A 26,147-nucleotide genomic window follows, 5' to 3' on the forward strand; every position below is an offset into this window, starting at 1 on the left:
TATTAAAAAGCAGAGATATTACTTTGCCAACAAAGGTCTGTCTAGTAAAGGCTATGGTTTTTCCAGTGGTCATGTATGGATGTGAGAGTTGGACTGTGAAGAAAGCTGAGCACCGAAGAATTGATGCTTTTGAACTGTGGTGTTGGAGAAGACTCTTGAGAGTCCCTTGGACTGCAAGGAGATCCAACCAGTCCATTCTAAAGGAGACCAATCCTGGGTGTTCATTGGAAGGACTGATGCTGAGGCTGAAACTCCAATACTTTGGCCACCTGATATGAACAGCTGACTTATTGGAAAAGACCCTGATGCTGGGAGGGATTAGGGGCAGGAGGAGAAGGGGATGACAGAGGATGAGATGGCTGGATGGCATCACCGACTCAATGCACATGAGTTTGGGTGAACTCTGGGAGTTGGTGACAGATAGGGAGGCCTGGCATCCTGCAGTTCATGGGGTCACAAAGAGTCGGACATGACCGAGTGACTGAACTAAACTGAACTGATCCATATGCTGGAAAGTTTCAGTGCAGGCAATGTATCAGCGTTCAGTGGTAAAACTGGAACCATGGGAAATGATGTAATCAGAATGTTTTCAACACAGTTTCTCCTAAGAAGTCTTGGTTACAGATATTTTTCAAATTCAGGACATACTTTTTCCCACAAACCCAAATATCAGTAATTTTTCCTTTAAAATTATGTTTATAGGATTAACAACAAAAGTCAAAGTGTTTATATTCTGGGATAGTTGTAGTTTTTGAGATGTTAAACATCAACTCTAGAAAATGGACAAACAGAAGAAGAAGGTACAATCAAGGAAATGGAATAACATGAACCACTTTGAAAGGAAATACTTTTCACTTACAAAACATGCCAAAAGCTATTTTTTGAAGTAATATGGTAGGCAATTATTATATATGTATGCTAAACTGCATAGGGGAATGGAAACAAAGATGATCCAAAGCAGGGCAGTCAATAAAACTTTCTGTGATGATGGAAATGTTCAATTTCGCACTGTTCAATGGGGAAGCCACTCACTACTGGTGGCTCCTGAGCACATGAAAGGTGGCTGATGAGCTGGAAGAAATGAATTTCAAATTTTATTTAATTGTAATCATTTGAACTTAAATGGCCACCTATGGCTAGTGGCTACCCTATTGAACAGCACCAATCTACAGGATGCTGGTGATGTTCCTTCACTTCTGGGTTTAGCTGGGCGAGATACTGGATAAAAAGGTCAAAATGCAAAAGATCACATAAAGAGTTTTCTTGTTCTTTAACTATCTAGCATATAATCTATAAGGATATAAAATATAAGAAGATGGAGCCGGGTAAAATATGGTTTATTCTGTGCAGGTGACACATACAGCATACACAGTATGTGAACTTCCCATGTAAAGGTATCATTAGCCAATAGAGAATCCAGCTGTCCTCGTGCCCTTTCACACTGACCAGAACCAACACCAAGCCCAAATGGTCCACTGTTATGACAATCCTACAAGAGTCCATTGTGCATGAATATATGACCTACATGACTGTACTGTATTTACTTGGATTTGACTGGTGGTCTCTCCAGAGAATTTCATGCTGCCCAGCTACACCATGAGAGTTGATCAGTTTCTTCCTTCCATACCCTTCATGGCAGACACTCCCTATTGGCTGGCTCAGCCCCAGTTCCTAGATACCAGAGGTGGTTTGGTGGCATAGTTCTGACCCAAAAGTTCCTGCAAAAGCCATGTTTTCTTGACACCAGCACTGCCCCTTCTTCCTGCTGGAATGCATATATTCTGAATGAAACGCCAAGAAAAACAAGGAGCCTTCAGGGCTGACATTGCTGAGCTACTGTGCTCATGTCAGCACCTGCCTAATTCTGAACTTCTCCTTAAGTGACAGAAACAGACCCCCATTAGGTAAGCTACTGAACTTGGGTTTTCTGTTGCTTGAAACTGAAAGTGATCCTAACAGGTACATTTTTCTTCTATGTTGAGTTACTGGCACACCAGAACATTCACAGATATTTTTGTTTGTTTGTTTGTTCAATTCCCTATTTAATCAAAAAATGTTTTGTGGGGAGATACTGTGTGTCAAGATAAGTGCTAGGTAATATGGTCGATAAACAGCCACTGTGTATACACTCACAGAATAAACATTCTCCTTAGAGACAAAGACCAGCAAACACTTAAGGACAGTGTCGTGAGATAAGCACAATAACAGGGGGCCAAAAGAGTATAGGCTTTGGGGTTGGTAGTCAGGGAAGGCTTCCTGGAGGAAATGGCACTTACACTGAGACCTGGAAAAGCAGGAAAAGAAGCAGGTTGCATCTGGAAAAAGAGGTTGTAAGAGGACAAAGATGAGTTCAGCTTTGGGGCTATTAAGTTTGAAATTCCTATGGGACATCACAATAAAAAGAAGTAAATCAGATATGCTGGTCTGAAATTCAAAAATGACTCTCAGCTGCAAATGGTATAAATGGATAGTCATCAGCAGACTGAAACTACGCAAGTGGATGAATTTTTGTAGAGTGTATGTGAGAAGGAAACATGGAAGAACTTTAGAGGCATGAGTCAAATTAGCTTGGCAAATTACAGATTCTTTTGGGTCAGTGAAAAATGTAATTTCAGTTCAGTTCAGTCGCTCAATCTGACTCTTTGCAAACCCTGGTGTGCTGGACTACAGCACACCAGGCCTCCCTGTCCATCACCAACTCCCAGAGTTTACTCAAACTCATGTCCATTGAGGCGGTGATGCCATCCAACCATCTCATCCTCTGGCGTCCCCTTCTCCTCCCACTTTCAATCTTTCCCAGCATCAGGGTCTTTTCCAATGAATCAGTTCTTCGCATCAGGTGGTCAAAGTATTGGAGTTTCAGCTTCAACATCAGTCCTTCCAATGAATATTCAGGACTGATTTCCTTTAGGATGGACTGGTTGGATCTCCTTGCAGTCCAAGGGACTCTCAAGTGTCTTCTCCAACACCACAGTTCAAAAGCATCAATACTTTGGTGCTCAGCCTTCTTTATAGTCCAACTCTTACATCCATACATGACTACTGGAAAAACCAAAGCTTTGACTAGATGGACCTTTGTTGGCAAAGTAATGTCTCTGCTTTTTAATATGCTGTCTAGGTTGAAATATTACTCACCTATAAATATTAGAATCTTGCCATCTGTGACAACATAGATGGATCTAGAGGATATCATGCTAAGTGAATAAGTTAGACAAAGACAAATACTGTATGATCTCATATGTGGAATCTAAAACAAAACAAAAACAGACAAAACATAATGAAAACAGACTCATATAGCCAGAGAACAAATGGGTGGTTTCCAGAAGGGAAGAGAAGGTAAAGGGGTGAAATAAGTGCAGGGGATTAAGAGGTTTAAATCTCCAGTTATAAAATAAATAAGCAATAGGGATATAACATACAGTACAAGGAATATGGTCAATAACATTGTTATAACTTTGTATGGGGACAGATGGCTACTAGGCTTAACATAATGATCATTTCATAATATGTGCAAATGTCAAATTACTAGGTAGTTTATCAGAAACTAACATAATATTGTATATCAACTACATTTCAATTAGAAAAACACAAATGTTTACCAGCTCCCTACTGCATCACTTGGTTCAGGATATGTCAAATAAGAAAGATAGCCTTTGTCCTCAGGGACTTTAGACTAATGTGAAGGACAATCATTTAACAATTAGTTACATAATTCATGTTTTTGTTTATAATTTTATTAATATAATTAGGATAATGCTAATGAAAGAAAAGCCCAAGGGGTTAAGACTAGATAATAAAGAGACAGGACCTAGTTTGAGGAGATGGTGTCTCTAAGAGCCATTGATTGCCATTAGGTATATAATGGGAAATGAAATTATGAGTCATGTTACACTGCACAAATTTTCCTATTGGGTACGCAGAGTGAGATACAATGATGGCACCATCAGTAGCTGTAACTCCATCATGAACCCCAAAATGACTTCCTTGTCAGATTAAAGACGGGGCAGTATGCATCATGATAGAATAGAACAATACTTCTTTGGATAGAGTTGTCAAAGCAGACTGGTAAATGGCTCCTCTATCTACAAATCCATCTTTTGTTTTTGTCTAATTGCACAGCTATGTCACTACCTTTCTGACTGTGGGCAAGTCATTTGATTTCACCAGTCTTCAGGTCCCTCATCTTTAAACTAAGAGGACTTCAGAAAGAATGTGAGTTTAGTTGGCATTTCTCATCTTGGATCCTTGCAAGCCCCAGGTTAGCAGGATGGGAAAGCAAATCTGCATTGTCTACCCATGGTCACCACCCCATCATGGAAGTCAGCAAATAGTTTTAGAAATAATGGAGTTCATACCTTTTATGAATGCTTGCCCAAGAGGCATTGATGTTCTCTGTTATCATGTGTACCTTTCGGGTATCATCTGCAGAATAATCCCGGAGAAGTTTCAGTGCCAAGTCATTTGCCACATCTACATTTATCTGCCACTGGCGGAGGTCTTTGGCCAACTGCTATAGATGCACATGGAAAAAGAGAATGAATGTCACTTTTCTCTGAAATCTCTAGTTGGATTTTCTCATAAGTAACTTCTGAATCCTTGGGTCAGAGCATGTCTGCATGACTGCTTTTCACTGACCCTGTGTGGTTCAGTCAATCTGGACAGTATAAGCTAACCCACTTTTCATGACAAAAGTTTTCAAATGCAGCATCTTGAGCAATACTCAGTATCAGGTATTTCAATTTAGTAGCAATTAATTGGAAACAACCTTGGCTTAATTGTCTTTTTATCATGGGAGAGAAAAAACTATAAAAATAAGCTCCCAAATCATTGTTGAATATATGACATATACCAACATTTGAACAGAAAAAAATAACACATGCATTTCCCCCCAACCCCGTCATTAACTTGTTGAATTGTTTATGTAATTAGTGCCATCTACTGGCACTCAACTAAAGTAGCATACAGAAAATATTGAGCTTCCAAAAAAAAAAAAAATGCTGTTATTCTCGTTTTGAACTTCTTTAAAGGATTGGCCTATTCGTAATACTTACAACTATTCTACTTTAAAATCAGAATAAAATTTTAAATATATAAATTTTGTTAAACCAAATGATCTATGTTTTCTTTTATTATCTTTAACAATTGAGTATTATCAAAGCATTTATCACTATTTTATCACTTGAAATATCATATACCAAAGAAAGAAATAAACCAATGATAGGCTCATTTGGATGCATATTAACTGTACATTTCTATTAAACATTGCTTCAAATGCATGGGAGAGGCTTATAAACATTATAGTATTATTAAATTTCTAAGACAGTTATACAAAATCCAACATGGTGGGTTAAGTGGACAAAGGAATAGTAACAGGAAATTCAAATAAGAGGAAGAATAAAAGCTATTTTTATAGAAAGAGAAAAAAATCAACTTTCTAATAAATGAAAAACATGGAGTATTACAATTTGACACCAATTAAGTTAAAAAAAATAAAATCCAAAGCTGGAAAGACTGTAGCCAAACTAGCACATTGATATACTATTTCTGGGAATGGTATCTATTAGGACAGTTTGGCAATATACATCAAGTGAAATACAAATGCTTATTCCCATTGACTCAGTAATCTAGTTTTAATATTTTGTTCTAGTAAAATATTTAAAAGAAATACATTATAGGAATAAAGATCTTCATCAACTAAGATAGTAAAAAATGAGATACAATTTCAATGTTTAATGAGAGGACATTAAAATAAGACAATACTTCAACCCAATGGTCTAATATGCAGTAAATGTGCACAGAAATCCTAAGGACAAAAACAGAACACAGTTTCTATCATCACTGTATTTCTTAAATCTGTACGAGTACATTGACATGAACTGGAAGGGGAAAAGAGAAAATTGAAACTAAATGTTGTCTGTGAAAAGAGTAATTGCTCTTGTTTTAGTATGTGTTCTTTTATGTTAATACGATTTATGATGATAAAAATCAAACACTAGTACATTCAGCATAGTTTCAGTATATTTGAGTAGACTCTTGTTCCTTGAAAATGTATAGTCATTATACAATCTGGCATTTCTCAGTTAATTAGAATAGTCTATTCTAGACTGTTGCATTTATTGCAAACAGCAAATAGACCCAGATAATTGAACTAGCAGCAACCAACTAAAGCCAGCATCACTAAGTTTTGCTATAAAAAGAGAGACAATTTTTAAAGGTACAGAGTATAGTCACTGTACTACACAGTAATTAAAATTTAACTTTGTGGAATACCCGTTTCTCCTTATAAACTCCTTTTCTACTTTTATAGCCTCACACTGAACAAAAGCCTTTCTGAGGTGAAACATACACACACCAAAGACTTTGCCTTTCTAGAAATTTCCTACAGTACAAAATTACCTTTTCCCCTTTCCCTCTTCACTTAAGCCACTTTTAACCTACAGTGTTAAAAGTAATGTACACTAAGATATGAAAGACCCTTATCCAGAAGATGGTATTCAGAGCTTAAAAGAAGAGCTTATTATCAATCATCTATTAAATCTCTAATTGGCAGCATAAGAATCTACAAAACTGACACTGATAACTTAGTTACCTTTCTGTAAAGTAATTCCTTTTGAAGAAAAATGCAAATGCTAAAAAAACACCTATTATGAACCAACATCAGAGTGTATCTGTAGAGATTTAGCAATGTGTACATGCTTATTAGTTGCTCAGTCGTGTCCAAGTCTTTGCAATCTTTTGGACTGTAGCCTACCAGGCTCCTCTGTCCATGGGATCTTTCAGGCAGGAATACTAGAGTGGGTTGGCATTTCCTCCTCCTGGAGATTTAGCAATATAAAATGCTAATTACAATTTTAATAAGTGCAATTAAAATCATTTATCTAGGAAAGCCAATCTTGGAAGTCAACTCTCACTCATGGGTAACTACTTGAAAGTTTAGATATAAGAGATATATTCTTTGGTTTGAATCTATAGATCATAAAAAATACCAAAAGTAGAAGTTGAAAACTATGCTGGAATTTTCCAGAATCTTGAAGGACATAGCAGGGTAAAATTTAATTAGAGACTTCATAGGAAAAGGTAATAAAACAGTAAGGGTTGACTTCAAACCAGAGATTTTTGGTATACTTTAATGCTTGAAAGAGAAGAATACACAGGCCATATATTTTGCTTCAAATTTGTATTCACACTGAAATTTAAATTTTTATACCTAAGGAAATCTTGACTAAATGCTGCTCTTCACTACTTACTGCTCAGGTTTTGCTGTGATGAAGGATTAAAAAGAAAAAAATCCTACTGACCTTGACTCACATTGACAGGGCTTAGGCCCTTATCTAAACTCAAAGGTTCTCAAGGCAGCACCCTTTTCTCCCTTAAAGACAGAACAGACTGGTTTCCTTCCTCCTAAGGTATTAATATGTTGATCACCTTGGGCTTTAGCCAAGCGTCATTCACAACATGAACAATGACCTTGATCAGCTTTGCCTACACTGTGAAATTCAGTCCTGGGACAAGGCCAGACCACAGGAGAAGTGTAAATTCAAAATACAATGGAATTCACACACATTCTTTTTACTTCTGAATTCCATTTACAATGGTATACTCTACAGGGAATTGTGTGGTGATCATGGCATATGAAGAAATTTAAAATACTGTGAGTACTAGCCTATAAAAAAAAGATGATTTTGGAGGCGTGTGTGTGTGTTTTATGAAGAATAGAAAATGCTCAATTCTTATAAGACTGTGTCCCCAACCAGGAAAGAAATTTTCATATTCAAACCTCATATAATGCTGCTACAATATGTGCTCTGTATTTACACAGTGTTTTAGACAGAAAAAATGATTATAGATTATGGCACAAGTTGAATTCAAGAATTTTGAGTATACAAATTTTTTAACATTTACCTTCTCTTTTTTCTTTGTCAGAACTCTTTTTAGGAATATTGACCCAACACGGGAGAAAACAAAGGAGGAAGGGAAAGAGTATTTAAGAGCTTGGACAACAGAATGAGCCTACTGGGTTTGAATCCTGACTTGATCATTTACTAATGATGTGACAAATGGGAAAATTAATTATGCTCTCTGTGCCTCAGTTTCCCCCTTATTAAATATGTATATTAACAGTATTTATTACCTTGAAAGATTAATATGGGGATGAATTTTTAAAATCCAGGGAAAACAGAGTGGTGCCTGGTATACCCAAAGCATTAAAAAAGTATTAGTTATAATCACTATTACTACTACCACTACTGGTACTGCTATTTTTAATGAACCACACTACAGCCACAACAGTGAGCCTCCATTCAATGAAAGAAAGGGACCCACTATTTCATAGACATTGTCTACCATGCCGTACCTCTAAAAGACTCCCTTTAATTTAGAAGATAAATGTGAGTATGCAGTATGTGTGTGTGTTCAGTTGTGTCCGACTCTTTGTGACCCCAAAGACTGTAGCCCACCAGGCTCCTCTGTCCATGGAATTTCCCAGGCAAGAATACTGGAGTAGGTTGCCATGCCCTTTTCCAGGGGATCTTACTGACTCAGGGATTGAACCTACATCTCTTGCATCTCCTGCATTGGCAGGCGATGTTATTTACCACCGAGTCACCCAGGAATCTGTGAGTATGCAGACCTACAATTAAAACTTTCAAGTTGAGTATTGTATAAGTTTTCTTATCAAACGTGTTTTGGGATGTTCACCCACAAGTGAACTTCAGGTTTGTTTTAGGTGAACTCGATTTAAAAAATTTTAATGGCTCTCACTCAAAGGAACATCATGAAAAGCCATGCAGAATAATGAAAAGGCATGTTCCCAGGAAGTCTGGACTGGCCACTGTCTTGCAGTTTGATCTTAAAGCCTTCAACCTTTTGGGTTCCAGCTTTGTTGTCTGTAAAACAGGATGGGGCTCCTTATACTGCTTATGCCTTAGGTGTGTTATGAGCTCAAAATCAAAATCAAATTGCTTGTGTGAAATAAAACTCATATTTTAAGGCAAGACAAGACAAATTTAAATATAGAAAATCTTCTCTGCCCTTTGGCTGCCTCTCTCCAGGCACTGTGCCTTGTGTATCTGCACTATGCATCCACCAAACCCCCTCCGTATGCTTCCCTGGCGGCTCAGTGGTAAAGAATTGCCTGCCAATGTGGGAGACTCGGGTTCAGTCTCTGGGACAGGAAGATCCCCTGGAGGAGGGCGTGGCAACCCACACCAGTATTCTTGCGTAAAGAATCCCATGAACAGAGGAGCCTGGCAGGCTACAGTCCGTGGGATTGCAAAGAGTCAGACATGACTGAGTGACTGAGTACACACAATTTAACATCAAGCATAAATTTCTCTCCAGTCTCAGGGGAAGAGCTGACTTGTGCTGAAGGACACTGTTTCCTCCAACTTGACACTCCTCCTCCTATTCCTCCATGTACTCCCTTTTCTGTCTTTTCAACCTCTTTCCTCTCTGCAAGATCTTTCTCCACAGCTTTCAAACATGAGCCTCTTCCCCATCTTTAACCAGCAACAAAATCTGCTATCATTTTCTTTCCCTTCACAGTTAAGCTCCTCAAAAGGCAAATATTCACTCACTCATTGCCTCAACTTGATTACATTCCTGCCACTGCACAATTCATCAAAATCAGGTTTCTGCCACTGCCATCTCAGTAAAACTATTCTGAAAGAAGTCACTGTGGCAAATCGGATTACTGACCTCAGTTCTTTACCCCACCTTGTATCCATGCCCTTTGCCGTGTGACTTTGAATTTCCTGCTACAAAAGGTACAACTGACCTTCCTGGCCTTGACAGTGAGCTTGGCCATATGACTTGTTTTGCCTAAGTCTAGTGGGATGTTAACAGACATGACACAAGCAGAGGCTGAAAACGTGCTTCTGCATTGGGGCTGGCCCTTCTGCACGGCTGCCATTATCAAACATGTTAGTGGGCTGGCCTGCCCATCACTGGAGAAGGATGAGTGACATGTGACAGAGAGGCACTCCACCCAACCTGCTACGTGTGGCAATGTCACCCAGACAAGCTGCAAACTTAAGAAATACATGCTTATAGTTGTATGTTAATAGTGTCATGAGGTTGTCATGCTGCATTTTTGCAAAAATAGTTAACCAATTCAGTCAGCAATGATCAATGTCTTTGGACAGTTCTACTTTCTTATTTATTTGATTTCCAGACAGCGACTGGTGCTACTGACTGCTCTGTCCTTCTTGAGGCTCTATCCTTCCTGGCCCCCCTCTTTTTGGGTGTCCTCTCTATATTCTTAAGGCTCAAGTATTCCTTTTTCTGCCTGTCCCTTAATGTGGGTATTCACAAAGATTCTGTCCCTAGCCCAACCTTCTTCTCCTTAGTGTAGGTTGATCCTCAGCTAGTGAAGGAGGCTGGTGCATATCCATAAAAATGTTATATCACAATGTGCCCTTATATCCAAATGTTCTACCTCCATGGCTACTGCCTTAATTTAAGCCCTCATCACCTCTTACTTGGACTTTGCAATAACCTTTTTATTGGTTCCCTCCTTTTACTTTCAAACCAGACCTTTCATCCTTGGATAGATGCTCAAGCAATCTTTTTAAAACACAAATATTAACCATATTACTCCTCTGCTAAACCTTTCAATGGCTCCCTGTTACCTACAAGATGAAGTTAAAATGTCCCTCCTTGGCTATATGACCTCTCCCTCAAATATATGATCCTTACATAAAGATCCACTTTCATCTTTTGCTACCTCCTTTCCTCTGTCTCCTTTTGTGAGGGGAAACACTGATTGAAACTGCTTACCCTAGTCAGGTACCATAGTAACCATTTGCATGAATCATTTTAGGACAGGAAGTCCTGGTAAGGAACACAGAACAAGCCAGCACCAACAGGAAGCATTCCAGAAAGGTATAAAGGAGATGCCACATGTCCTACCAATCTCCCAGAATCCTCCTTGTTGGAGTCCATCTTGGCTAAGCAATGCGCACGACACCAGGAAGAACCCTGAGTCAGAGTGATTTGCCAGAGACAACCCCCAAACTAACCCCATCACCATAAAACCCAGGACCATGAGTCACGTGGCAGAGCAGTTCTCCTGGGTTCCCTTACCCTCCTGCTCTCTCCACTCAGGCACCACTTCCCAATAAAGTCTCTTGCTTTGTCAATACAGGTGTCTTCTCAGACAATTCATTTCCAAGCGTTAGACAGGAGCCTACTCTTGGACTCTGGAAGGGACTCTTCTTCCTGCAACACTTTCCTCTTATGCAAAACCTCTAAAAGGTTAAGTGACTTGATGAAGGTGACATAGCTTGTCAGTGAAAGAAACATCACAAAAATGTAGTTTTCTTGGCTTTCAAATTCAGTGTTCAATCTACTTAAAGAAGATATGCTTCCACATAAAAGAATTTAAGGAAGACGGTTGGATTTATTATAATTGGATTTTGAAGAATATAAAATAGTATCCTTGATGATTATAGCATGATTGGAAAATTACTATGTATAATAAAGTAACACATTGCCAAACAGAGACAGCAAAAAATACATATTTAGTTTATTAAAAAATCACTAAACCGTTTACTCCTGAGTATGAATTAATGTTCTATACATATTTATTGGGAAAAGGAAATACAATTTCTGTCTTGTTTGTGTGAATTAAAATGACCTATAAAACCTCTTTATGTATATATAATAGAAATGTTAAAATATCTGTAAGGAAGCCATTTCAAAAGTAAAGTCTTTCACCATTAACTTCAAGACTCATCTATTAAACCTCTGACATTACTAAACAACACTGTTTCAGAAAGTAACTGTATACAGGGGATACTATTTGAAAAAACAGCCCTCATTTTCCAGCTTACTGGACATGATTCATCTTTTCAACAGCTTTGAGGACTACATACCAAAGTTGCTACTTCTTTGTCCTTTTGACAATGACTACAAGCTGAGAGCAGGCTAGTAAATGTGTTATCGGCCAACCCATTAGAGTTCCATTATTTTCTGTCTTACATGGCTTCATGTAATGAATTTTTATAATTAAACTAATGGCATACAATTTATTTTTCCCCTTCGTTACTTTCAGGCCCCATTTCTCTTCCAGCTTCTTTGGAATAAGTTTTATACAAAAAGAAAGGAGGAGAGCCCTCCAAGTGCTTCATTACCTTAATTTCATTATGACATTTTGGAAAGCATTCTCTTTATCTGTGCTCTTTCTTTAATTTGCTGACTTTATTAAAAGGCTGAAGCAGTGTTGTAATGAACAAATCACCCAGCTACCCCAGGCATCTAAGAAGTCTGGTTGAGAGGGTGTGGATTTGACTGGGTAGAAATGATTCCAGACAGAACACCAGAGGACACATTCCCAGAAAGTAGCATCTCCACAGCTATTTTCAAATCCCATGAGTGGTACACTATATACATTATTGTTCATAAACATTCAGTGCTTTTTTTCATACCAGATGATCACATATCTGCATCCCCACTGAACTGGGAATAGTAACAATTGATTTTGTCTACATGTCAGTTTCAGGCAGGCAGTTTAAGAGTAAATGGCTTCATTCATTGTGTTCCCGACTCTCTGATCCTGGAAGTATGTATCAAGATGCTGCTCTCATCAGCTGCAGTCCCTGAGTAAGCTCAGTATAATGCCCTTGTGAATCTACACTTGACATATAAGATGAACAAAACACAAACTTTGTGTTGTCTCTAGATTTGGGGATAGTTTGTTAGTGTGGCGTAACTTAGCCTATCCTGACTGACATACCTACTCAAGGGTGACCCTAGAGTGTATGAAGTGGTTATCTCATTGTGGTTTTCATTTGTATTTTCTTTATGACAAAGGATGTTAATCATCACTTTGTGTGCTTATTAGCCATTTATACATCTGTGAAAAAATGTTTTAAAAATCCTTTGCTGATTTAAGATTGAGTCCTTCTTGTTCTTGCTGAGGTTTAAGAGTTCTTTACATATTCTGCATACAAGTCTTATCAGATAGATGATTTGCAAATATTTTCTCTCATTCTGTGGGTCATCTTTTAACTTTCTTTATAATATTGCTTGCAGCACAAAATTTTCAATTTTGATGAAGTCCAATTTATACATTTTTTCTCTGCACTTTGGCTTTTGGTGTCTTTTCAGAGAACACACTGCCTAACTCATTGTGCTCCTTTGTTGTCTTATAAGAGTTGTAATATCTTCATTCTTATATTTAGCTCTAAGATCCATTTTAAATTATTTTTTCTGTATGGTCTAAGGTAGGGTCAAACTTCATTATTTTATATGTGGATAATTCAGTGATGCAAGCATGAAGTTTTGAACAAAAATATGCTTTTACCTTTGAATTGTCTAGGCATTCTTGCCAACAATCAATTGACTATAAATGCAAGAATTTAGTTCTGAATATTCAATTTTATTTCCTTGATCTATATATCTATGTTGATGTCAGTACCACACCATCTTGATTACTAGCTTTCTATTAAGCTTTGAAATTAGAAATTGTGTGTCCTCCAAGTTTGTGCTTTTTTCAAGGTTACTTTTGCTATTTTTTGTCCTTTGTATTTCAGTACGAATTTTAGGATCTACTTGTCAATTTATATAGGAAAATCAATGAGGATTTTGATAAGAACTATAGAGAGTCTGTAGGTCAATTTTGGGATATGGATATCTTAACAATATTAAGTTTTTTGATGTGGGAATATGGCATGCTTTTCCATTTACTTAAACTTTAAATTCTTTTAGCATTGTAGTTCTCAACAGAAAAGTCTTGCATTTTTCTTATTCCTAATATTTTGTTGCTATTTATTCAATAAATGGAATAATTTTGTGAATTTCACTGTTCAGATTATTCACTGTCAGTTTATAGAAAAAGCACTGTTTTCTGTATTTTGATCTTACATCCTGCAAATTTGCTGAATTAACTTATTAGTTTTATACAGTTGTAGTGTATTCCTTAGAACTATCTATATACTAGATAATGTCATCTGCAAACAGGGATAATTTTAATTTTTCCTTTCCAATATGGATAATTTTTACCTATTTTTTCATGCCTATTCTCCCAACCTAAACTTCCAGTACAGTGGTAAATAGAAGCGGTGAGGAAGAAGAATAGAAGAATGCTTTGCTTCATTTGTCTGACTCTTTGTGACCATATGGACTGTAGCCCACCAGGGTCCTCTGTCCATGGGATTCTCCAGGCAAGAATACTGGAGTGGGTTGCCATTTCCTACTCCAGAGGACCTTCCTGACCAAGGGATCGAACCTGTTTTTCTGTTGTCTCCTGCATTAGCAGGCGGGTTCTTTACCACTAGTGCCGCCTGGGAAGCTTAAGAATATTGGAGTGGATTGCCATTCCATCCTCCAGGGGATCTTTCTAACCCAGGGACTGAACCCAGGTCTCCTGCATTGAAAGCAATTTTTTTTTTTTTTTTAACCATCTGAGCCACCTGGGAAGACTGAGGGGTCTGGGAGGCTACAGTGCATAGGGTCACAAAGAGTTGGACACGACTGAAGAAGTGGTGAGAGCAGACGTATTTACCTTGTTTCTGATCTCAGAGGAAAATATTCAGTCTGTGAGTCTGATTCTGTTTTGCATATATATATCCATCTGTATTATTTTTAGATTCCATATATAAATAATATTATATACTGTCTTTTCTCTGCATGACTTATTTCACTAAGGATAATATTAGGTCCATTCATGTTGCTACAAATGGCAGAACTTCATTCCTTTTCATGACCGATATTTCACTGCATAGATGTACCACATCTTTGTCCATTCATCTGTTGATGGGCTTTTGGGTTGCTTCCACATCTTGGTAATTGTAATTAGTGCTGCTATGAATACTGGGGTGCAAGTATCTTTTCAAGTTACTGTTGTCATTTTTTCCCAGATATATACACTGGGATGGAATTTTTAGTTCTATTTTTAGTTTTTAAAGGGACCTCCATACTGTTTTCCATTGCAGCTACACCAATTTACATACCCACCAAAAGGTGTACAAGAGTTTCCTTTTTCTTCACATCCTTGTCAACATGTGTTATTTGCAGACCTTTTGATGACAGCCATTCTGCCCATGCATGCACATTCTGACAAGTGTGAGGTGATATCTCACTGATGCTTTGATTTGCATTTCTCTAAAAATTAGTGAATGTGCCTTTTCATGTGCCTATTGGCCACTGGACTATTTACTTTGGAAAAATGTCTACTCAGATCTTCTTCCCATTTTTTGATTCGGTTGTTTTCTGATATTAAGCTGTATGAGCTGATTGCATATTCTGAAGACTAATCCCTTGTCAGTAGCATCATTTGCAAATATTTTCTCCAGGTTTGTAAGTTGTTTTTTCATTTTGTTAATGGTTTCCTTTGCTATGAAAAAGCTTTTAAGTTTAATTAGGTCCCATTGTTTATTTCTGCTTTTATTTCTTTTGCCTTAGGAGAGACAGCCAAAAAAATCTTGCTGTGATTTATGTCAGAAAGTGTTCTGCCTATAGGAGTTCTATGGTTTCAGGTCTTCCATTTGGACCTCTTATCCATTTTGAGTTTATTTTTGTATATGGTGTGAGGAAATGTTATAATATCATTCTTTTACATGTAGCTTTCCAGTTTATCAGGCACCGCTTGTTGAAGAGACTGTCTTTTCTCCATTGGATATTCCAGCCTCCTTTAGCATAGATTAATCATAGGTGTGTGGGTTTATTTTTGGTCTCTCTATTATGTCCCATTTATCTACAAGTCTGTTTGTGCCAATACCATGCTGTTGTGATTGCTGTAGTCTAAGATGACACCTCCAGCTTTTTTTCTTTTTTTTTTAAATATTGCTTGAACAATTTAAAGTCTTTTATGGTTTCACATGAATTTTAGGATTATTTGTTCTAATTTTGTGAAAAATGTCATGGGTATTTTGATAGGGATTGCATTAAATCTGTAAATTGCTGTAGGTGGTATAGGCATTTTGACAATATCCTTCCAATCCAAGAACACAAAATATCTTTTTCTTTCTTTGCATTACCTTTAATTTACCTCATCAGAATATAGGTCTTTCACCTCTTTGGTTAAGTTTATTCCAAGGCTTTTTATTCTTTTTGATGTGATTTTAAGTAAGATTGTTTTTTAACTTTCTCTTTCTGATAGTTCATTATTAGTGTATAGAAAAGCAACAGATTTCTGTATATTAATCTTTTATCCTGCAAATCTGCTGAATTCATTTATTAGTTCTACTAGTTTTTGAGTGGAGACTTTATTTAGGGTTTTCTATATAAAGCATTTACTTTATCTATAAATAGTGACAGTTTTGCTTTTTTTCATTTCAATTTGAATGCCTTGTCTTCTTTTTCTTGTCTGACTGCTATGGCTAGGACTGCCAATACTATGTCAAATAGAAGTGGTGAGAGTGGGATTCCTTGTCTTTTTTCTGAATACAGAGGAAAGGCTTTCAGCTTTCCACTACTGAGTATGATGTTAGCTGTGGGTCTGTCATAAATAGCCTTTATTAACTTGAGATATTAATATGTTCCCTCTATGCTAACTTTGTTGAGTTTTTTCTTTTTTGATGAATGGATACTGAATTTCATCAAATGCTTTTTCTGCATCTATTGAGGTGATCGTGTGATTTTTACCTTTCTTTTTGTTAATATGGTATATTGATTTGCAAATATTGAACCATCTGTAATCCAACTTGATCATGACATATGATCTTTTATATATATCAATGGATTTGGTTTGCTAACATTTTGTTGAGGTTTTTGTATTGATACACATCACAGGTATTGGCCTATAATTTCCTTTTTTTTTTTTTTTTTCGGTAGTGTCTTTGTCTTGTTTTCGCACTAGGGTAATGGTGGCCTTGTAGAATGAATTCTGGAATGTTCTATCCTCTTCAATCTTTTTGGAAAAGTTTGAGAAGACAGGTATTAGTTCTTCTTTATATGTGTGGTAGAATTCCCCTGTTAATCAATCTGGTCCTGGACTACTGTTTGCTGGGAGTTTTCTTTTTTTTTTTTAACTACAAACTGAATTTTACCATAGTGACTAGTCTGTTCTAATTGTTTGATTCTTTTTTGAAATTACTTTTTATTGGGGTATAACTGCTTTACAACGTACTCCAAAGCAAATCAATTATATATATATACATATATCTCCTCTCTTTTGGATTTCCTTCCCATTTAGGTTACCACAGAGCACTGAGTAGAGTTCTCTGAGCTATACAATAGATTCTCATTGGTTATTTATTCTATACAAAATATCAATATTGTACATATATCAATTCCAATCTCCCAATTTATCCCTGTCTGGTTCTTCTTGATTCAATCTTGGCCTATTATATATTTTTAGAAAATTGCCTTTTTTTCTCTGGGCCATCCAATTTGTTGGCATGTAAGTATTTGTGGTATTAAGAATTTTTTGGTATCTCTCTAATATTGACTGTTATTTCTCTTCTTTCATTTATCTTGTTTATTGTGTCTTCTCTCTCTTCTTGGTGAACCTGGCTAAAAGTTTATCAATTTTGTTTGTCTTTCAAAAAAAATCTCCTGGTTTCATTGATCTTTTCTTTTGCTTGTTAATATTTTATTTCCCCTCATATTATCTTTATTACTCCCTTTCTTTTGCTGACTTTGGTTTTGTTCTTTTTCTAATTCTCTTAGGTGGTTGGTTAGGCTACTTATTTGAGATTTTTCTTTTTTCTTGAGGAAGGCCTACAACACTACAAACTTTCCTCTTAGCCTTCTTTTGCTGCATCCCATAGATTTTTGGAGTTTTAATTTGTCTTGAGGTATTTTCTGATTTCCCTTTTGATTTCTTCATTGGCCCATTGCTTTTTTAGTAGCATATTATTTAGTCTCCACATGTTTGCACCTTTCCCATTTTTCTTTCTGTAATTGATTTCTAGTTTTATACTGCTGTGGTCAGAAAACATGTTTTATATAAATTGTATTATCTTTCTCTGGTAGCTTTCAGTTCAGTTCAGTTGCTCAGTCATGTCCAACTCTTTGCGACCCCATGAACTGCAGCATGCCAGGCCTCCCTGTCCATCACCAACTCCCGGAGTTCACTCAGACTCATGTCCATCGAGTCAGTGATGCCATCCAGCCATCTCATCCTCTGTCGTCCCCTTCTCCTCCTGCCCCCAATCCCTCCCAGCATCAAAGTCTTTTCCAATGAGTCAACTCTTCGCATGAGGTGCCCAAAGTACTGGAGTTTCAGCTTCAGCATCATTCCTTCCAAAGAAATCCCAGGGCTGATCTCCTTCAGAATGGACTGATTGGATCTCCTTGCAGTCCAAGGGACTCTCAAGAGTCTTCTCCAACACCACAGTTCAAAAGCATCAATTCTTCGGCGCTCAGCTTTTCTTCACAGTCCAACTCTCACATCCATACATGACCACAGGAAAAACCATAGCCTTGACTAGACGGACCTTTGTTGGCAAAGTAATGTCTCTGCTTTTGAATATCCTATCTAGGTTGGTCATAACTTTCCTTCCAAGGAGTAAGCATCTTTTAATTTCATGGCTGCAATCACCATCTACAGTGATTTTGGATCCCCCCAAAATAAAGTCTGACACTGTTTCCACTGTTTCCCCATCTATTTCCCATGAAGTGATGGGACCAGATGCCATGATCTTCGTTTTCTGAATGTTGAGCTTTAAGCCAACTTTTTCACTCTCCACTTTCACTTTCATCAAGAGGCATTTGAGTTCCTCTTCACTTTCTGCCATAAGGGTGGTGTCATCTGCATATCTAAGATTGTTTATTTTTAAGGCTACTGTGTAGTTGGAAGAAAGTAATGGGAATAAGCCAAGTTAAAAAGCCTCAAACCCTGCTGTTCTTAGTGAAATTCAGTAGATTACATATTGTTGCTAACCTTTGGTTAATTTCCAGAGTTTAGAAAAAGCAATTTTAACAATTTTGCAATTTGCTGCTTGTATAGAGGAGTGGGTTTACAGAGTTGCCACATCATATTTTCAAGCATGGAATAAGTTAAACTGTGAAAAGGAACTAAGGCAAAATATGGTGCAATCAGAGCATAATGCCATTGAAGTCTTGGTGACTGCACTAAACATTTATATACTGTAGTAGGACCTGGGAAACTACCCATTATTTTTCTTGTGCTCTATCAGTGATGTAGGAAGCACTCTGTATGCTTTGAGAAGTTTAATATACTCATACATACTTTGAGAGGAAAAGTATCATTAGGTATTGATTCTTTCTCCTTAATCACACGGAATCTTTAGGGGAGAGCAAAAGGAAATATAGAAAATGCATGAATAAATGGCAGGTCCTAGCAAGAAGTTTTCTAATAAAATTTGTCATTACCGTATCAGAAATCCAAGCCTAAAACTACCATTGGGGTCAATTTGCTGGTTTAATTTTATGCTCATCTGCTGCTGCTAAGTCGCTTCAGTCGTGTCTGACTCTGTGAGACCCCATAGACGGCAGCCCACCAAGCTCCTCGGTCCCTGGGATTCTCCAGGCAAGAACACTGGAGTGGGCTGCCATTTCCTTCTCCAATGCTCATCTAAATAGTAAATAAAATATGTGAAAGGAGGATTTAGCTTCCATTACTGTATATATATCTTTTTGGTAGATAAAGATACTATCTAATACCACTCATTCCCTCTTAAAATGAAAACAGTCAGGCTCTGCATCTTTGTTTGAAAAAGAAGTTCTCCCTGGTTAGTTTCTTTCTAGTAAAATAATTTTCAATCATCAAAAAGCTACTAGATTTACTACATATAAGATCAACTTTTAAAATTATTATTAATTACATGATTACACTCTGTTTCCATTCCCAAATGAATGTCTTCAAAACCAGACATTTTACAGCCTCAGAAACCTGTATTTAATAATTTGATAAATTACTGAGTTTCTCACCTCAGATGGTTTTAAGTATTATATAGCCAAATCAGCTAGGCTCAAACAAGATTTCACTTCTCTATTGAATTCATGTACTCTTAGCTCAGCCAAGCACAAAACAGCTAATGCCATCACGTTTGAAAAGCTTTTATGCTGAATTTGACACAAAAGCAATCACAAGACAGACAAAAAAGGAATTGCTCTTTCAAAAGCTGAAAGGGGGAAAAATAAATGAAAACTCTGAGTCTGGGTAAATCTCTCTTGACACCAGAAAAGAAAGTTTAAAATCATTAAGAAATACTTTTTCCAAAGAATCCACTGCCAAGTTTAGACTAATCTTAACAGCCTGGGAAACAGGTTGTGGAGTAAACCTAGATTGTGCCAGATAAAAGAAAGCCAAAGATGACCACTGCTGGCAGTTTTAGGTGCCAATGGTGTGCCATCTTACCTCTTACAAAAATTAAATGGCATCATCTCTTCTGCTATGGCCTATTGGCAAATATTTTGATTAGGATGGAAATCCTGCATGATTTCCCCTAATATCTGTCTTTCCATCTCAAAAAATATATATATATATTACTTTACTAGGTCCATGTAGAAGAGCAAATGAAGCCGTGCAGTTAACAAAATCACCTACTTACTTTATGCTTTGTTTACAAAAAAGTCAGGGTTATTATAGGAAAGAAAGAAACTAGACATACATTATGGGCATCTCTTAATGATCTGCTCATTAACTGTTGACTCAGTGGACCATCTACAGTCTATTCTTTTGCCAAATACTCTCCTGCTGCTATCTCCTTCTACCTTGTACATGCTTTCAAGATGGACTTTTCTCAGATGCCATCTCAGATTTGACTTTTACTTTGTGAAGGGGCTGTTATTTCAGTGTTAAATCTACTATTTTGTCTAACCAAGAGCAGAGGTTTTCTAAATTAGTAGGGAAATGGTGAAAGATGGAACTGAATGCAATATTATAGTTAAAATTATAATTATTAAAACTTATACAGCAACATATATATTTATATGATAATACTACCTTTAAAATAAGAATTCAAAATTTTATCTACAATATGAAGACAATTAAAAATATGTAGATAAGAAGCAGAAGAAACTATAGACAAATGGTAGCAATTATGAATCATTAAAATATCAGAATGATGAGTGATTTTTTTCATTAGTTCAGGTATGACGACTGGTTTCAGTTTTCAAAGAGTATAACAGGGCCAGTGGTTGGCTTTGAAACTATTTCATTGTGACGAGGAGGGTAGTCATCAGCGATGCTACTCCAAGGAAAGCTGGCTACTGTAATTACAGCTCTCCAAGTTTATAGATACAGTCTGATGACTGACTATTAGGCTCACCATCTCTATGCTAATCCTAGATACAGAGAGTAAGAAAGAATTCATGGAGTAAGGAGATTCTGGTCAAATTAACCAGTGTCTATTATGTCTATCTTCACACTTTCTTCCTAAAAGAAAACTGTAAGTGATAAGCCAGCTAATATCACTCAGGAGTGATAACACAGCAGACATAAAGGCAGTCCTCCACTTTATCAGGCTCCCTGACTTTTATAAGAATTAAACATTGGAGTTTCATTAAAAATGGAATATAATCTACACTTATCTTTTTAGTTTTTCCACAGTAAAATGGAATATGAAAACTTCTCCCTAGTAGGCTGTTTCACTACTTTCATTTTCCACCTGTTGGCTCACTGGTAATCTTATTTGTCAGTTCACAACTACAATTTTCTCCCTTTTGGATACTTTCAGTGTTTTTTGATCTGTTTAAGCCACACAGACAGTGGGTTAAAGAAGAAATCTGGGAGGTCATTTACAAAAGTAATTGCTCTGCATTCATATTCCAACTCTATTGCTATTAAGAGAAGTTACTGAACTTCACTAGGCTTTCAATTTTCTTATACGTAAACTGGGAACAATAATACTATTTTTCATGAAAAGTTTTCGGGAGGATGAACTAAGCCAATATATGCAGTGATTAGCATAGTTTTTGACAAGTACCAAGTATTCGCTAAATGTCAGTATTAGTATTACTTTAGCTTTAGCATATGTTATTTAGGAAATGGACATGAAAATTACAGCTTTAGTCATCTTTATTTGTGTTAGGAACCTACACTGAAGTTGTAACAATATATATCATTAAATTCCTAAATATCACAAACAAAAACATAAGTTTCCAAAGATAATGGCTGAGCCATTTTAAGGCACAGTTTTAGACTGACTATTCAAAAGAAAATTTTTATTTCAAAAGTTTGATAAGGATGGCAATTATAATATAATCTTGTCTTTGTTTTAGGTGTCCAAAACATCTTGCTTGTTTTGATGAAAAAACTGTTTTGTTTCCTCCTCTCATATTTACTTTTGCAACTCTTTCCGTCTCTTATTTAAAGCCCCTTGCTCTTTCAGAAGCTATTAAACCTTAATTATTCTTGCCATCACTTTAGGGTTCTTGTATGTTTTAAGAGTATTTCTTAACTGCCAATTTTCAGAGTCTTCTTGCTCTGATCATTTCTATCTTTATACACCTCTCACCTCTCCTTCCCCTCATTTCTAACCCAAGGGTCCAGTCCAAACTACTTTTCCATGTAATCTCTCCTTACCAGTTAACCAATCTGTTCCATTATCTGCTAGATTCATAGAATCTTAAATTTTTGAGAGAAAAATGAAATAGCGTGACATACTGAGTACCTGATTGATGAGAGCAGAACCCTCAAGAATAACCACATGGATTCTGTATTTCACATAATCAAATGAGAAATTGGAAAAACCATCCTTAGAAATTCCTAATTCATCTACCCTTGTCAAAGGGAGAACATTTTAGTGGTAACAAATATCTTATGAAAGAGAAAATTTTTGTTCACTTAGATGATGCCTCCAACAAATGTACTAAGTTTGTGAAATACTACAAACTTATGGCTTTCTAACATTCTTGTCATAGAAATAAAAACTGTGTCCTCTTAGCTGTTCAGACCCTTTGGAAAACTAGCTATGGCAAGGAGCAGCTAAAAGTTCACCAGTTTGTTACTCCAACTTATTCTTCCTGAAATTAAATTTGGAATAAGTTCTGGTCAATGGGATATGGATGGAAGTAATGTCCACAATTTTGAGGCCTGGCCCTAAAACCCCATGTCTTTACCACATTCTCTCTTATTCTTCTGTGGTGACTTAGGGCAGACATGATTTTAAAATTATAGTTTAATAAAATTAGAAAATCCTGAATCTGCAACTCACCATTTAGGGGAAAGCTCCCAAGAAGAGTTCTTTGACCTCTATTGGACTATGACACAACCAAGGAATTAATCATCACTGTAACTCACCTATTGAGATTTCAGGGTTTATTTTTCAAATAAGTCTAGTATTAAAAACAAGCTGTGTAGCTTGGTGTAGTCTAAACAATGACTAATTTAGAAATGGAAGCCATCCATCCAAGAAGACTATATAGATTTTTTTCCCTCAGTCTATGTTTTCTTTTAATAAATTTACATACAAAACCATTAACTTTTAATCCACGGTATAATTTTATCCAGTGTATTTTAAGAACATATCTTTGATACTAACCTTGGTTTCTGTGATCTTCCTTTGGATTGCATCCATTGTGTAGGGACCCTCCTTCCATGTCTCAAGCTTGGCTCTGGCCTGCCCCACCACCTGCTCAGCTTCTTCCTTAGCTTCCAGCCATTGTGTTGAATCCTTTAACATTTCATTTAACTGCTGCCTCCGGTTCTGAAGGTGTTCCTGTACTTCATCCCACTGACTCTGAATTCTTTCAACTGAAAGAGAAGGAAAAATGAATATGTGGGAGTAAATGCTAGTCTGGAGAAGACATATGAAATTGAACATCCAAATATTATCTCACATTTTTTATTACTTATGAAAGAAATTGCTCATTGTGTTACAGCTAGCATGACGGACAGTAGTATTTCTTACTTTTTTAAAAGGCAAACATGAGTTTTTGTTAAGTCAACTTCCTGAAAGTGACCTAGAACATCAATAGTATAAGTGAAAAATTTAACTCTGTCTGTTCTTCATCTCTGGAGCAAAATATCAATAACCTTTTTGAAAGCTCCTATAACAGAATGTCCAAATTCCCCACCCTTATCACTTCAGTGCCCAGCAGCCTTATTTCCAATACTATCACTGACATTTTGTTGCTTGTAGGCTTTGTGTTGCCCCAAAGAGTATGCTTTGCCATCCCCTCTCCACTCTCTCACCACCCTGCCTCCCAGAAGCAGCCTCTCATCAATGGCTGATGGTAGGCACTGGGGTAGGAACATGAGAGCACCCTTGATGCTAGGGAAGATAACTTTGAGATATGTGTTTTATAAAGGTTCCAGAGCTTTCCCAGTGGGATAAAGCTCTAGTGGGTCATCGTGGTAACCTGCTTGATTATGCATCATCCTTAACTGGCTGTCTTGCCTTACCTATCTCACTTCCTCACTCCCCTATTGATATTTCTCTCAACTCCCAAGAAAACTACTTGGTCTCAAAATTTTTTTTCCTGCATATTTAGAAACTTCTTGTAACAATATTTTAGAATTCATGCCAGTTATATTCTACAAGTAGGACAGACTTACACTGAAGCTATTTTTTTATATTCTTGTGAGTCAAAGATAGCAATTCCCTATAGATTCTGCTCTGGAATATTTTAGAATATTCAAAATAAACATGACAAGATTGTTTTTTTCTTTTCTTTGAGGGCCATGTAATCCTTTCTTTAAGCTGATTTCATAAAATGGAAATAATGCCATAGAAAACAAGTAATAAAACCACTATTTATTTTATTCCTTAAGCAGGAAATCTGACAGACATTCTAGAATTTTCCCTAAGCCTTGCAAAACACCATATATAATTGGCTACTAATTTCTGTCATACAGAACTCCTTCCTTGTTTCCACACATTGCCAATGCAAAGCTCTATCATTTTCTGCCTATGTGTTTGCAACAGACTACATAGTCTCTCTGCCTCAAGTCTATTTTCCAATGTAACTTGCACATTGTAGACAAAGTAATAAACAAGATAAATCTAATCACTCCACTCCCTCACTTAAACCCTTCAGTGTCCCCACACTGTCCTGTGGAATATCTCAGCTTGATCTGGCCTGGATAATCTGAGCGATTTATTTACAAAGGAACAAATTATAACACAATCAGGGTATAGGAAAATCACCAGAGATAATATAAGAAACTGGGTCTTGCAGCAGTGGAGATGTTACTACATCTAGGCCCAAGATATCAGGGGAGGGAGAAGTGGCCAGAAGCTGAGAGTCATAAGAAAGCACCTTGAGAAGAGCAGTAACCTTTTGTCAAGGGACATAGCCTGAAGCAACTTCATGGGTAGGGAACTAGCAGAATAAATATCCTGACCTCTCTGCCCTCTTTATTCTATTTCCAACTCCCACTTCCCAGTGGCTAAATCAACTGGAAGCCAGAGGACATGGGAGACCACTGATGACACACATTAGCCTCCCAGAGTGGAGAATGTGGTAGAGATGGGCAACGGACAAATAAAATTTATACAGCACAGTATTGTGCTTCTTATTTCATGGCATAAGCTTAGGTCTTCTTAATTAAACCTGTTGTTGCCTCTCTTAAATTATTCCAAGTTATGAGTTAAAGAAGTACTTGAGATATTTTATAAATAACCATCAGGGCTAAATAGACCCCACAAGATTAGTGCCTGTGACATGAATGAAAGAATCTGGTGCCTGGAATAGGTAAAACTGAGTAAGTGACACTCATGATAGATACTGTTTTATTGAATTCATTTTGGTTTGGGTGTTTGCTCTGCATTGCAAATCCACTCAGCATATTATATTTCAACTTTGCTTAACATGTCACCCTCTGTTTAAATGTCAGTACCTCCTTGTAATCTGTGAAAACCATTTTTTTTGTTTGCTTGTTGCATTGCTGTTGTTCCCTCACTGGGTAGTATAGCACTTATTATAGTTGAGATTTACAGTTATTAACTAGTCTGTTTAATCTTCAGTTTACAAAATTACTAGTGTAAATGCTATTATAAAAAAGCAATTTAAAATATAAGCAAACGTCTCTTTAAGTGTTCTGGAATTTTTTATCAATCATAGAAACAATTGATAACCTGATTGCAAACCATTTTCCAACTTATCATAGCAGGCTGGTTTGCTATGCATAGCTGGCACTTCTTTATTTTCCTTGGCCTATTGTTATATGCATATTACATGTATTTGGAAATAATAAAATTGACTTTCCTCTAAAAGGCTATGATTACAATTTGCCTTAATTAGCCTTAATTGGTAACATTTTACTATGCTATCAAAATGTTTAGAACGCCTAG

The 26,147-nt window shown here is 36.7% G+C and overlaps 1 protein-coding gene across 10 annotated transcripts in view; it reads right to left on the reverse strand.

The window, feature by feature from the left end:
• The window catches only part of DMD (dystrophin), a 2,656,945-nt gene that overhangs the window by 569,602 nt on the left and 2,061,196 nt on the right, over nucleotides 1-26,147 (reverse strand). For all 10 annotated transcript variants that reach the window (XM_027533579.1, XM_027533577.1, XM_027533571.1 and 7 more), the window contains 2 exons: nucleotides 23,394-23,605; nucleotides 4,356-4,510 (listed from right to left, as the gene is read on the reverse strand). In XM_027533579.1, coding sequence (XP_027389380.1) covers nucleotides 4,356-4,510; nucleotides 23,394-23,605 — 367 coding nt within the window. The remainder of the gene's footprint in view (nucleotides 1-4,355; nucleotides 4,511-23,393; nucleotides 23,606-26,147) is intronic.

This window comes from Bos indicus x Bos taurus, chromosome X (assembly GCF_003369695.1).
Source record: "Bos indicus x Bos taurus breed Angus x Brahman F1 hybrid chromosome X, Bos_hybrid_MaternalHap_v2.0, whole genome shotgun sequence".
Lineage (NCBI taxonomy): Eukaryota > Metazoa > Chordata > Mammalia > Artiodactyla > Bovidae > Bos > Bos indicus x Bos taurus.